A 14,681-nucleotide genomic window follows, 5' to 3' on the forward strand; every position below is an offset into this window, starting at 1 on the left:
GAGGGGCCGTATGGCCTACTCCTGCTCTTAATTCTTATGTTAACAGTACTGTCCCTCCGACAGTGCTCCCTCAGTACTGCCCCTCCGACAGTGCAGCGCACCCTCAGTACTGCCCCTCCGACAGCACAGCACTCCTACAGTACTGCCCCTCCGACAATGCAGCGCTCCCTCAGTATTGCCCCTCTGACAGTGCAGCATTCCCTCAGTACTGCCCCTCCGACAGTGCAGCGCTCCCTCAGTACTGCCCCTGACAGTGCAGCGCTCCCTCAGTACTGCCTCTCGAACAGTGCAAAACTCCCTCAGCACTACCCCTCCGAGGTGCAGTGTTCCCTCAGTACTGCCCCTCCGGCAGTGCGGCGCTCTCTCAGTACTGCCCCTCCGACAGTGCAGCGCTCCCTCAGTACTGCCCCTCCGACAGGGCAGCGCTCCCTCAGTACTGCCCCTCCGACAGTGCAACGCTCCCTCAGTACTGCCCCTCCGACAGTGCGGCGCTCCCTCAGTACTGTCCCTCTGACAGTGCAGCGTTCCCTCAGTACGGCCCCTCCGACAGTGCGTGCTCCCTCAGTACTGCCCCTCCGACAGTGCAACGCTCCCTCAGTACTGCCCCTCCGACAGTGCAACGCTCCCTCAGTACTGCCCCTCCGACAGTGCAACACTCCCTCAGTACTGTCCCTCTGACAGTGCGGCGCTCCCTCAGTACTGCCCCTCCGACAGGGCAGCGCTCCCTCAGTACTGCCCCTCCGACAGTGCAGCGCTCTCTCAGTACTGCCCCTCCGACAGTGCGGCGCTCCCTCAGTACTGCCCCTCTGACAGTGCGGCGCTCCCTCAGTACTGCCCCTCCGACAGTGCAGCGCTCCCTCAGTACTGCCCCTCCGACAGTGCGTGCTCCCTCAGTACTGTCCCTCTGACAGTGCGGCGCTCCCTCAGTACTGCCCCTCCGACAGTGCAACGCTCCCTCAGTACTGTCCCTCTGACAGTGCAGCGCTCCCTCAGTACTGCCCCTCTGACAGTGCTGCTTCGATTGGTTCAGTCTCTCTGTTCTTTTATTGGAAGCTGCTGCTGACGGTTTTGAACTTGCCGATTGGTAAATTTCATTCCTGTTTGCTGATCGCTACCCTGCTTACTGTTCTGTTGTGATTTGTTGCTGTTTAACGAATATGAAAATTAAGTCAATCAGCTAAAAGAAATGTGCATATAGGGAGGTGTGGTGCAAAAGGGCGAGGACCTGTGAGTGTATCTTAGTGGTCATTTTTTTCTTGCATTGAAACTTAGGCCCCCAATTTTAACACAATAGCAAAATACTGTGGATATTGGAAATCTGAAATAACAACAGAAAATGCTGGAAATATTCTGGACAGTGGGAAGGGAGGAGGTAAAAGGGCATGTGTTGCATCTCCTGCATATGATTTTGCCATTCTCATTTGCAACATTTTGGGCAGGATTTTCATTGGGCCGTGGAGGCGGGATTGAAGGCGTGTGGGGGGTTAAAATCCCGAAATCGGGGGGCCTGAACCCATCCCGCCCCCATGCCAGTTTCAAAGGAGGCGGGTACCCGACCCGCACTGGGACCCGCATCCCCAAGGCGGGAAGGGGATTAGTGCCAATTAACTGCCTGTTAACAGGTGGTTAACAGGCAGTTTTTAGCCTAATCCCTATTTTCATTCTTGAAGTGTGGGATTCCCGACGGCTCCAAACCACGCCAAGTTAGCGAGGCGGGCCGTCGGGCTGAAGGGTTTGGAGGGGTCGAGATGTCCGGTGTTCAGGTGAGTGATGGGTGCATGAGTGCAGAGGTAAGTGAGTTTGGTGTGTGTAAAGTGTTTAAAGAAGTTTTACTTACCTTTACTTACCTTTACAGCCTTCCTTCCTTCAGGTCTCGGGAGTCCCTCATCTCACCGGCACAGAAAGCAGAATGACCGCGATCTGTCAAAAATTGCAGCATTCAGCTTTCTGTTCCGGAGAGATCTCTAAATCATCCTGAGAGGAAGGAAGTAACTTAGAGTACAGATTGTCCGTGTTTGACAGCTTCAAACAGCTGTGAAACGCTGATATTTCATCTGTCAAAAGTTCTTGACAGATGAAATATCAATCTGTGACGTTACCTGTTGCCAGGTGGCCCTTAATTGGGCGGGCTCAACAAGGTCAATCAAGTCAAAATCGCGTGGGTTGGCTACAACTCGATGGAGGCGGGACTACAACCCCGAAAGTTGTAGTCCCGCCTCCTCAATGAAAATCCAGCCCTTTAATCTTTCCTGCCTCTTACATAAGCACAGTATGTTCCTTCAATTCCTTCCTCCCCTCCCCCCGCCCCCCCTGTCTCTGCACCTGCTTAATATGTTACATCTCCAGCTTTTTCCAGTTCTGATGAAGGGTCCCAGACCTGAAACGTTAACTCTGTTTCTCTCTCCACGGATGCTGCCTGGCCTGCTGAGTATTTCCAGCATTTTCTGTTGTTACCCCCGATTTTAACTCCAGGTGGATTCCCCGCTCAGGCCTGAGTTAAAATTACAGTCGGTTCTCAATGATGTCATCGAGCCGCAACCTGCACCTGTAAAGAAGGACCCCGTTGGCTCCGGGCGCCTGTCCTTGCTGCCTGCTCAGGAGCGCAGGTTAAAATTGCAAATGTTGCGATCATGGCGGCTTTCGGACAGCTAGGAGCCAGGGCGATTTTAACTGCCCACCCACCAGATTTCTGCTGGTTAACATCGCCCCCAAATTTTCCAACTAAAAGCAGTTAAAACATTTGGAATAAAATGAATCCGACTAAATGCTGAATGTTAAAGTGCTGTCTACTTTATTGCTACTGGGTAAATTCCCTCAACCTTCTCTGATCGTTATTTTACAGGGTTTCTATTCCAATTATGATGTCCCGTTTTGCTCTGCTGTTCTCCCAGGGACCCAGTACTGTGCCAGGCCTTTATCTATTCCCATAGCCAAGTTTAATACCCAAGTGTCTCACTTTAAACTCGCTCCCTCCCAGACCCACGCCCTGGTCTCGCCACTTCGTCCTTCGCACCCAGCGAGATAAAAGATCATATCTGCGGCTACGAAAGGATCAGAGTCCCCATACGTGGATCCAGGTCTCTGAGGAGCTGAGAGGTAAAAAGAGAGAGAAAGAAAGAAAGGGTGCGAGAGAAAAAAAAAAGAGCGAGAGAGAAAGATGCAAGGAAAAAGAAAAAGGAGAAACACATTGAGAGAGAAAAAAGTAGAAAGATGATAGAAAGGGAAGGCAGTAGGAGACGAGCAGAGACAATTGCTAGAAGTAAGAGAAGGGGCGAGAATTCAGTTCCATTGCAGTCAACGGAACTGATTATCAGACACTGCGTATAATGGGCGGCCGATCCGGTACCGCCCGCGACGAATTTCTAGGCCGTAGAATCTTCTTACAGCACAGGAGGCGGCCATTGTGCCGATTGTGCCGGTTCTTTGAAAGAGCTGTCCAATGAGTCCCTCCACCCCCCCGCCCCCCCCCCCAACGCTCTTTCCCCACAGTCCTGCAAATGTTGCCTCTTCAAGTATTTATCCAATTCCCTTTAAAAGTTACGACTGAATCTGCTTCCACCGCCCTTTCAGGCCATGTTTTCCAGATCACAACTCACTGCATAAAAAAAGGTCTCATCTCCCCCTCTGTTTCTTTTGCCAATTACCTTAAATCTGTGTCCTCTGGTTACCAACCCTCCTGCCACTGGAAACAGTTTCTCTTTATTTACTCTATCAAAACCCTTCATAATTTTGAACACCTCTATCAAATCTCTTAACCTTCTCTGCTCTAAGGAGAACAACCCCAGCTTCTCCAGTCTCTCCACACAACTGAAGTCCCTCATCCCTGGTACCATTCTGGTAAATCTCCTCCGCACCCTCTCCAAGGCCTTGACATCCTTCCTAAAGTGTCAGCTGTGGCTCAGTCGGTAGCACGACTCGCCTCTGAGTCAGAAGGTTGTGGGTTCAAGTCCCACTCCAGGGACTCGAGCACATAAAGCTAGGCTGACACTCCAGTGCAGTGCTGAGGGAGTGCTGCACTGTCGGAGGTGCCGTCCTTCGGATGAGACGTTAAATCAAGTCTGCTCTCTCAGGTGGGCGTAAAAGATCCCATGGCACTATTTCGAAGAAGAGCACGGGAGTTATCCCCGGTGTCCTGGCCAATATTTATCCCTCAACCAACATAACAAAAACAGATTCTCTGGTCATTTTCTTATTGCTGTTTGTGGGAGTTTGCTGTGTGCAAATTGGCTGCCACGTTTCCCACATTACAACAGGGACTACACTCCAAAAGTACGTCATTGGCTGTAAAGCGCTTTGAGACGTCCGGTGGTCGTGAAAGGCGCTATATAAATGCAAGTCTTTCTTTCTTTCCCAGAATTGGACGGAATACTCCAGCTGAGGCCTAACCAGTGATTTATAAAGGGTTCTCCCGTTTACGACGTTTCTCCGGGGCTTATGTTGATCTTCCGCTCAAGTTACAAAACAGGATTGGGAGAACTCCCAGACAACTTATGTCTATATATTAAAAATTGCCATTTTATAGTGTTGAGATATTGAGCAAATTACCGAAGAACTTCAGTCGATATCTTAGCACTAATTCTCAGCCCTGGAACGACAGTAGTCGACAATGTCGATGCTTCAACACTCGCTGTATCAGAACAAATACCGTGCGGTACGCGACTTGGGATTAATGTCTTGGCGTCACTCCCCCTATTACTGTCTGTTACACAGGCCAGTGCGGCTCGGTGAACCCAACTCCCACAGGCCCTCACCTAACACGGGGGCTCCTTACCTCCTTCCAGACGTTGTAGTGACTGAGAAAACAGCCCAGTTCCCCCTTGGTCAAGGGCCGCCCCGAGTAAGGGTCCTGATAATCCGCCAACATGGTGATTCCAAGCGCCTTTAACTGGCTGCTGTTGAAAGCTCTGTTGGGAAGATTCATGGGAAAAGTATTAGCCCATTTCGGGAGACAGGTGAGGAACGAGCAGCACACAACATGCAGGTACAGCAAGCAATTAGGAAAGCAAATGGCCTTTATTACAAGAGTAAGGAAGTCTTACTGCAATTATATAGGGCCTTGGTGAGACCACACCTGGAGTATCGTGTATAGTTTTGGTCTCCTTACCCAAGGAAGGATGTACTTGCCATAGAGGGAGTGCAACGAAGGTTCACCAGACTGATTCTTGGGATGGGGGGATTGTCCTATGAGGTGAGATTGAGTAGACTAGGCCTATATTCTCTAGAGTTTAGAAGAATGAGAGGTGATCTCCTTGAAAAGTATAAAATTCTTACAGGGCTTGACAGGGTATTTGTTGAGAGGATGTTTCCCCTGGCTGGGGAGTCTAGAACCAGGGGTCACAGTCTCAGAATAAGGGGTCGGCCATTTAGGGCTGAGAGGAGGAGAAATTTCTTCACTGAGAGGGTGGTGAATCTTTGGAATTCTCTACCCCAGAGGGCTGTGGAGGCTCAGTCGTTGAGTATATTCAAGGCAGAGAGCGATAAATGTTTGGATACTAAGGGAACCAAGGACTATGGGGATAGTGCAGGAAGGTGGAGTTGAGGTAGATCAGCCATGATCTTATTGAATGGCGGAGCAGGCTCGAAGGGCCGAATGGCCGACTCCTGCTCCTATTTCTCATGTTCTTATTTAACAGAATACTTTTCAAGAATACAAAAAGATTAGGCTCCGACAAGCCCATCCCATTCTCATAAATCAACCCCACTTACCCAGCTTGAGTGCCCCCCATTCTCTCTTGTCTCTATTCCCACCCTCCCTTTCCCCCGCTTCCCATGGTTGCACCAATGGGTCCCCATGAGTTTAAAAAGCTCGGCAAGGCAGACGGATAAGCTGCAACTGATTGTTAGGAAATAATAGCCGTGTATAATAGAGAATGTAATGCATAGGCAGTGATTCCCTAACTTGGAATCACCCCATAGACTGTTAGAATATGAAGTGATGGCAGGAATGACGTATGAGGAGAGATTGTGTCGATTGGGCTTATACTCACTGGAGTTTAGAAGATTGAGAGGGGATCTCATCGAAACCTATAAAATTCTGTCAGGCCTGGACAGACTAGATGCAGGAAGGATGTTTCTGATGGCCGGGGAGTCCAGAACCAGGGGTCATAGTCTAAGGATAAGGGGTAGGCCATTTAGGACTGAAATGAGGAGGAATTTCTTCACCCAGAGTGGTGAACCTGTGGAATTCTCTGCCACAGAGGGTGGTGGAGGCCAGTTCATTAAATATATTCAAGAAAGTGTTGGATATATTTCTTAAGGCTAAAGGGATCAAGGGGTATGGGGAGAAGGCAGGGACAAGGTACTGAATTTGGATGATCAGCCATGATCTCATTGAATAGCGGAGCAGGCTCGAGGGGCCGAATGGCCTACTCCTGCTCCTATCTTCTATGTTTCTAAGTCCATTCTGTATTTTTTTTTAACCATTTGTCGGATTTTGCCAGCCACAAACTCAACACTATAAAAAGCTGTCAACATCACAGCCGCCAGGCTGTGACCGAATGTGGGTCAACAGCCCAATAGATGTGTCGCCTGATTTGCCAGGTTGAAATGTACACGGAGTGGGGAGGGAGCCCAGGACACCCAGCCAATGAGAAACAGAGACACTGAGAGGGCAATATTAATGGTATCACCAATCAGAACAACTGGGATGAGCTGGTACAGACGCCGACAGCCCATGGATCGACCGGAATTCATCAGTGTGGTACTTGTAGCTAAACCAAAATCACATCTTTTATATCATTGGGTTTGATTATTGCGGTGTAGTGTGAGAGCGTTCCAATTTTCCAACTAAATTCTCATGGGGTCTGGGTGTAAAAACTGACTGAACACCCTCAAGGGCCATAAAGTTTCCTACAGCTCAACGTCGAGCATCTTGCTGGTGTCTGTATGGCTCTGGATCCAACTCCATCAGCCTCCCTGGCTGTCTGCTCAGGCCAAATCTGGCAATGCACCTCAGCACCCTGCTCAGCCCCAACCTCAGCCTTAAACCCCTGTTGCGAAGATCTCCTTCCTGCGCCTCCAGAACACAGCACACTTACACCACCACCGCTCGTGAAACCCTGAACGACACCTTCATCACCTTGACAACAAGTTTCTCAAACACTCGCCGAGTCAACTCCTCCATCTCCGCAAAACCAGCTAATCAAGAGCTCCACACGTCCGTCACACTTGCCCTCCAACTCTTCTACCTCCCTGTCCCCAATGAATTGATTCCAAGGTCTTCGTCTTCTTCATCCTCATTCCACCCGACGGCCTAACATCCTACCCTCGGGTCCCTGGAGTACTGCTTGCTTTCTGCGCCACCACGGGAGGCCACTCTTCAACCACTATACCCCCACCCTTTTTCAAAGCCACTCTGTCTCCTCTTCAACACTCCCCTCACCTTCAAGGGCCTCCTAAATACCCAACCCTTCTATAGCACCCTGGTCTCCCACCCACAAACTCTTTCACTTCCTGATCGATGTCCACATCGCTCCTTTGGAAGGTGCCTGGAGATATTACGCTGTGTGAGGAGCACAGTGCTTACTGTAAGCTGCCTTTGAATGCAGGTGATGGCCATCATCTTTGCACCATCTCTTATGCATCGTCACTATTATTGTAGCTGTACTAGAGTACTGATGGTCCTTGGAGAAGGACGTGGAAAGTGAAGGGACACAAGATTGGCTAGACGGAAAAAGACCACGGCCCATCTAGTTCACCTTCTACCATCCTGGTAGTTGCACGATACAACGATCATGGAGTTGTTCACTAATCACAGCGATCAATCTCTATCAATGAGTCTACAACAGACCCAGACACGAGGCGAGGAAAACCCCCAGTGGTGGAGAGCTTTGAGAATCAGAGGTCCAAAGTCACCTGTTCCTCCCAAGCACGCTACACTCACCACACGTCATCTCTCAAATTAGTCATGTAGTGTCCCAAAATGAAACAAATCTATCTAATTTGAATTTGAATGAATCAACACTAACTGCTTCCACCGTCTCCCTAGGAAGCCTGTTCCATAGATTGACCACTCGCTCACTGAAATATTGCCAGCCCTGGGGAGGCGGGACTGGCCTGGAAAATTAACAGGCAGAACTACCTGTTAACAGGTAGTTAACAGGCAGTTAAGAGGATCATCCCCATTTTTCCAACAGAGATGCGGGCTTCCCGACGTCGGGCAACCCCGCTAGGCTCAGCGAGGCGAGCAGTGGGTCTGCGGGGGTGAGACGGGTCCAAAAGTGTGCTGTGGAGGTGAGTGATGGGTGCAAGTGTGGAGAGGTGAGTATGTGAGGTGAGTGAAAAGTGTTAGAAAAAGTTTCCTTACCTTTGTTTCTTCCTGCAGGCTTCAATCGTTGGGGACCTGGAGGCTCCGGCATCTCCACGGCAGAGATGACAGAATGGCTGTTACATTCTCCGATGCAACAGCCATCTGCTTTCTGCGCAGGAAATAGGTTTGGTGAGTCTTGGGTACAAGAACTCACCAAACAACAGAGAATGTCAGTGTTTGACGAAGGGTCATCGACCTGAAACGTTAACTCTGTTTCTCTCTTCACAGATGCTGCCTGACCTGCTGAGTTTCTCCAGCATTTTCTGTTTTTATTTCAGATTTCCAGCATCTGCAGTATTTTCTTTTTGTTGTAGAGAAAGTCAGTGTTTGACAGCTTCTCAAACGATGACAATTCATCTGTCAAAATTTTTTGACAGATGAAACGTCATACGCTGACGTTCTCTGTCACCGGCTTTCCCTTAATTGGCCGGCTAAGCCCGCTGGGTGGGCTTAACAAGGTCAATCAAGGGAAAATAGCGTGGGTTGGCCACAAGTCGATGGAGGCTCCAACTTCGGACTAAAACCCGACAAGCAGCAGTCCCGCCTCCAACGCGCCCCCATTGGCAAATTCACCCCCATTGTTTCCGCAGATTAATTTAACCCCCTCCAAGCGCTGGCCGTGTCCTCTAGGTCTACTGTTCTGAAGAAGATGAGATAAGCTCGTCATGGTCGACATTACCTAGTCCCTTTAGAATCCTAAACACAGAAATCGTATCATCTCAACTTCTCGTTTCCAGTGGGAGCATGCCCAATTTACATAATATGTCATTGTAATCCTATCCCTTCATTCCCTCAATCATTCTGGTTGCCATCTTCTGTGTCCTTTCAATAACTGCACTATCCTTTTTGTACCGCGTTGACCAGGACGGTACACAGTCTTCTAAGTGCAGTCGCACCTATGGTTTATGAAGTGGCAGGATAACCTCTGTTCTAAACCAATGAACATTTATGTGTGCAGATAGCACCCTCTGGTGGTGGTTATTGTGTTAACAGTTTGTATGCTGGAAAGGTCATCTGATCTTTCTTCCTGTGTGAGGTCATTTGACCTTTGTTCCTTTCTTCCTGTGAGAGGTCATTTGATCTTCCTACCTTTCTTCCTGTTGACCCCAGGAAGCAGTTTTGCCAGGAAGAACCTGACTTGAGTAATGGAGAATCTGCCATGAGAGGTTCCATTTACAATCCAATGTAATCTGATTTCATATGTTAGGCCAAGCGCAATATCTGTGAGTATCTTTGTTCCTTAGCATAATAGCAACATTGTCAGAGTAATATTTTGATAATACTATGTTTATAAAAGGTTAATATTTGATAGTTATAGAAGTTAGTCCAAATGTTAGTTAGTTATACAATTAGTCTATTCTACTGTTGTAAATATGTTTATATCTTATGTAATATCGAATGTATAGTACTCAGTTTATGTACAAAACATACTTTGTCTTTGTTTACAGTTTCACAAATTTGTTCAAGTAAATCTTCAAAACAGCAACCGGCTTCAGAAGAATTATTTTTGAATGAGTGTTTAACTTGCTGGATAGCTAGATAGGAGCACATCTAGCGCGGCCAGTACAACCTCACTATTTCAGCACAATATTGACCTTTTAATACACCCCAACATCTGATTTGTTTTACTCACTGCTGCCGAGCATTGCTGCGATAGCTTCAATTTATTGTCGCTCAGGTCCCTTTAATGTTCCACACACATTAATTTCTTTCTGTTTAAGTAATAAGAAAGAACTTGCATTTCTATAGCGCCTTTCACGACCTCAGGACGTCCCAAAGCGCTTTCCAGCCAATGAAATACTTTTGATGTGTAGTCACTGTTGTAATGTAGGAAATGCAGCAGCCAATTTGCGCACAGCAAAATCCCACAAACAGCAATGAGACAAACGACCATATAATCTATTTTAGTGATGGTGGTTGAAGAATGAATGTTAGCCAGGGCACTGGGGAGAACTCCCCTGCTCTTCTTCAAATCGTGCCGTGGGATCTTTTACATCCACCTGAGAGAGCAGACGGGGCCTCGGTTTAACGTCTCATCCGAAAGACGTCACCTCCGACAGTGCAGCACTCCCTCAGCACTGCACTGGAGTGTCAGCCTAGCTTTATGTGCTCAAGTCCCTGGAGTGGGACTTGAACCCACAACCTTCTGACTCAGAGGTGAGTGTGCTACTCACTGAGCCACAGCTGAAGGATGGAGGCGTCAATCCAAATCTTTAGGACATCGCACAAATACTGAGCATTGATAGAATTTACAGCACAGAAACAGGCCGCTCGGCCCGACTGGTCCAGGCCGGTGTTTACGCTCCACATGAGCCTCCTCCCACCCCTCTTCATATAACCCTATCAGCATATCCTTCTATTCCTCTCTCCCTCATGTGTTTATCTAGCTTCCCGTTAAACGTATCTATGCGATTTGCCTCAATCACTCCCTGTGGTAGCGAGTTCCACGTTCCAACCACTCTCTGGGTAAAGAAGTTTCTCCTAAATTCCTTACTGGATTTATTAGTGACTATCTTCTATTTATGACCCCTAGTTTTGAAAACATGTCTTGACGTCAAACCTTTTCATAATCTTAAAGACCTCTATCAGGTCACCCCTCAGCCTTCTTCTATCTAGAGAAATGAGTCTCAGCCTGTTCGGTCTTTCCTGATAGTTGTAACCTCTCAGTTCTGGTATCATTCTTGTAAATCTTTTTTTTGCACCTTCTCCAGTGCATCTATATCCTTTTTGTAATAAGGAGACCGGAATTGTGCACAGTACTCCAAGTGTGGTCGAACCAAGATTCTATACAAGTTTAACACCAGCAGCATATGGCTGTGACCTTATCGCATGCAAGTTGTATTTTGTCAGCTGTTGTTTATAAAATTGCTACCTTCCGTCGACCGCATCTATTGCTTCGCACGCAATCTCCTGCTCGTACAGAGTACGAATCATCCGCAGTCTCCTGTCTGGGCGGCGCTTCAAGTTAATCAGAAAAATCTAGAAGATAAAAGGCAAGAAATGTTTTGAATTGAACAGTCAAAGAGCTCTTAAAAAAGGGGAGATGTAGCATCTGGTAAGACGGGATTGCACAAGTCACCTCAACGACATTGGTCAGCTGGGAGGCTGTTAATCGAGTCAGTCTGCACAATGAGAAGTGGGACGCTCGACTAAAGAGGCACTGGTCCAGAAATGGAGGTGGACAGTTCCTCAAAAGCTCGCCAATTAAAAGCTGCCCTGAAACCTCTACCACCGACAAGGACAAGAGCAGCAATGTCGTGGGAACGCCATCACCTCCAAGTTCCCCACCATCCTGACTTGGGCATGCATCGCCGGTCCTTCATCGTCGCAGGGTCAAAACCCTGGAACTTCCTACCTAGCTCAATTGTGGGAGTACCTTCACCACACGGACTGCAGCGGTGCAAGGAATCAAGGGATATGGCGCTAGGGCGGGGAAAGTGGAGTTGAGGTCAATGGTCAGCCATGATCTTATTGAATGGCGGAGCAGGTTCGAGGGGACGAATGGCCGACTCCTGCTCCTAATTCTTATGTTCGTGAGGAGAAGGGCCATCACAATCTTCTCAGGGCAACGAGGGGACGGTCAATGAATGCTGGCCTTGCCAGCGATGCCCACATCCCAAGAGCAAGTTCAAGTAAACTCTTACCTCATCAAAGCCCATCTTATCCGGCTGCTTTGGTGGCACAGACACGTACTTGGAAGGCTCCAAGGGAGGGTGGTTCACTGGAACATAAACAGAGCGTCAGAATAAGGAGTGTCCACCACTGGCTATCAGTCGCACAGACACGGAGTGCACACAAGCTCTGTTACAGCTATCTAGTCATCGAATGATAGAGCACAGAGGAGGCCATGCGGCCCATCGTGCCTATGCTGGCTCGTTGAAAGAAATATCGCAATTAGTCGCACCCCCACTCTCTTTCCTCATAAACCCTGCAACCTTTTCCTTCTCAAGTATATATCCAATTCCCCTTAGAATCTGCTTCCACCGCCCTTTCAGGCAAGGCATTCCAGATTGTAACAACTCGCTGCCTAAAAAAAGTTCTTCTCCTCCTCCTCTCCCCTTGCCATTGGCTTTAGTGGGCCGACCATAATGTAAACACACCGTAGGGTGTCACACACCAGGACGCAACCACAACGTAAACTTAGCCCGACGTGTCAAGACTGGCTGTCGCGAAAACCTTGTGTCGGGTACCGGCAGCGCAAGCTCCACTCGAGGGCCAGTGTAAAGGCAGCGGAGGGTTCCACAGGGAAACTCCAGCGGTTGGGAAGTCAAGACTTGTGTACTCGAGGCCCCTTTGTAACCGTGCGCAATTCTGGTCTCCATATTACAGAAAGGATATAGAGGCACTGGAGAAGGTGCAAAAAAGATTCACAAGGCTGATACCAGATCGGAGAGGTGATAACTATCAGGAAAAACTGAACAGGCTGGGGCTCTTTTCTCTAGAAAAGAGAAGGCTGAGGGGTGTGGCCTGATCGAGGTCTTTAAGATTATGAAAGGGGTTTGATAGGGTAGACATAGAGAAGATGTTTCCACTTGTGGGGGAGACCAGAACTAGGGCCCATAAATATCAGATAGTCACCAATAAATCCAATAGGGAATTCAGGAGAAACTTCTTTATCCAGAGAGTGGTGAGAATGTGGAACTCACTACCACAGGGAGTGGTTGAGGCAAATAGCATAGATGCATTTAAGGGGAAGCTAGATAAGTACATGAGGGAGAGAGGAATAGAAGGTTATGCTGACAGAAGTCGGGTGGGAGGAGGCTTGTGTGGAGCATAAACAGCAGCATAGACCTGTTGGGCCAACTGGCCTGTTTCTGTGCTGCATATTCTATGTAACTCAAAGTGCTACAAAATCGCCTCCAGTCTGAAAAATTAGACCCTGTACGCACACAGAATGAGGAGCAAGAAAAAAGCCCAATCAACCCATCATCCAGGACTGATCGCTCACAACCTTTCACTTAGCCTGATCTAGCGATGTCTGCTTCAGGTGTGATGGTACAACCCACCGAGTGACAGGGCGGACCGCACTCCCACGGGTCCTCACATTGGTGGTTGAGGAAGGACTCGAGCAAGGGTCAGGGGCATCGCCTCATGGAGCAAGAGTCGGTCATGTCAGGTGGGGTTGGGTGGGGTTGGGTGGGGTGGGGTGGGGTCAGGTCGGGTGGGGTGGGGTGGAGTGGAGTCGGGTCGGGTGGGGGGTCAGGTGGGGTGGGGGGTCAGGTCGGGTGGGGTCTGGTCGGGTCGGGTGGGGTCAGGTGGAGTTGGGTGGGGTGGGGTCAGGTCGGGTGGGGTCAGGTCGGGTCGGGTGGGGTCAGGTGGAGTCGGGTGGGGTGGGGTCAGGTCAGGTGGGGTGGGGTCAGGTCAGGTGGGGTCAGGTCGGGGCGGGTGGGGTCAGGTCGGGTCGGGTGGGGTCAGGTGGAGTCGGGTGGGGTGGGGTCAGTCGGGTGGGGTCAGGTGGGGTGGGGGGTCAGGTGGAGTGGGGTCGGGTCGGTTGGTCACGTGGAGTCGTGTCGGGTGGGTCGCGTCGGGTGGGGTGGGGTGGGGGGGGTCGGTTGAGGTTGGGTGGGGACGGGGTCAGGTGGGGTCAGGTCGGGTGGGGGGGTCAGGTGGGGTGGGGGGTCAGGTGGAGTGGGGATGGGTCAGGTGGGGTGCGGTCGGGTGGGGTGGGGTGGGGACGGGTCAGGTGGGGTGCGGTCGGGTCGGGTGGGGGTGGGTGGGGTGGAGTCGGGTTGGTTAAGGTCGGGTGGGGTGGGGTCGGGGTCGGGTGGGGTGGGGTGGGGACGGGTCGGGTGGGGACGGGGTCGGGTGGGTGTCTGGTGGGGGTGGGGTCGGGTGGGGTGGGGGTCGGGTGGGGGTCGGGTCGGGTGGGGGGGTCGGGTCGGGTGGGGGTCGGGTCGGGTGGGGGTCGGGTGGGGGTCTGGTGGGGTGGGGTCGGGGTGGGGACCGGGTCGGGTGGGGGTCGGGTCGGGTGGGGGTCGGGTGGGGTGGGTCGGGGTCGGGTGGGGTGGGGACGGGTCGGGGTCGGGTGGGGACGGGTCGGGTGGGGGTCTGGTGGGGTGGGGTCGGGTGGGGTGGGGGTCGGGTGGGGTGGGGGTCGGGTCGGGTGGGTGTCTGGTGGGGTGGGTGTCTGGTGGGGACCGGGTCGGGTGGGGGTCGGGTCGGGTCGGGTGGGGTGGGGTCGGGTGGGGTCGGGTGGGGGTCTGGTGGGGGTCTGGTGGGGTGGGTTCGGGTGGGGTCAGGTCGGGTGGGGTCAGGTCGGGTGGGGTCAGGTCGGGTGGGGTCAGGTCGGGTGGGGTCAGGTCGGGTGGGGTCAGGTCGGGTGGGGTCAGGTCGGGTGGGGTCAGGTCGGGTGGGGGTCAGGTCGGGTGGTGGG

General features: G+C 50.8%; 1 protein-coding gene across 6 annotated transcripts in view; it reads right to left on the reverse strand.

The window, feature by feature from the left end:
- colgalt1b (collagen beta(1-O)galactosyltransferase 1b) overlaps positions 1 to 14,681 on the reverse strand; it is a 110,001-nt gene that overhangs the window by 26,623 nt on the left and 68,697 nt on the right. For all 6 annotated transcript variants that reach the window (XM_085971547.1, XM_085971550.1, XM_085971551.1 and 3 more), the window contains 3 exons: positions 11,953 to 12,029; positions 11,181 to 11,287; positions 4,772 to 4,904 (listed from right to left, as the gene is read on the reverse strand). In XM_085971547.1, the coding sequence (XP_085827673.1) occupies positions 4,772 to 4,904; positions 11,181 to 11,287; positions 11,953 to 12,029 (317 nt within the window). The remainder of the gene's footprint in view (positions 1 to 4,771; positions 4,905 to 11,180; positions 11,288 to 11,952; positions 12,030 to 14,681) is intronic.

Source organism: Somniosus microcephalus, chromosome 31 (assembly GCF_052327205.1).
Source record: "Somniosus microcephalus isolate GS21.2 chromosome 31, FLI_Smic_1.0, whole genome shotgun sequence".
NCBI classification, from domain to species: Eukaryota; Metazoa; Chordata; class Chondrichthyes; order Squaliformes; family Somniosidae; genus Somniosus; species Somniosus microcephalus.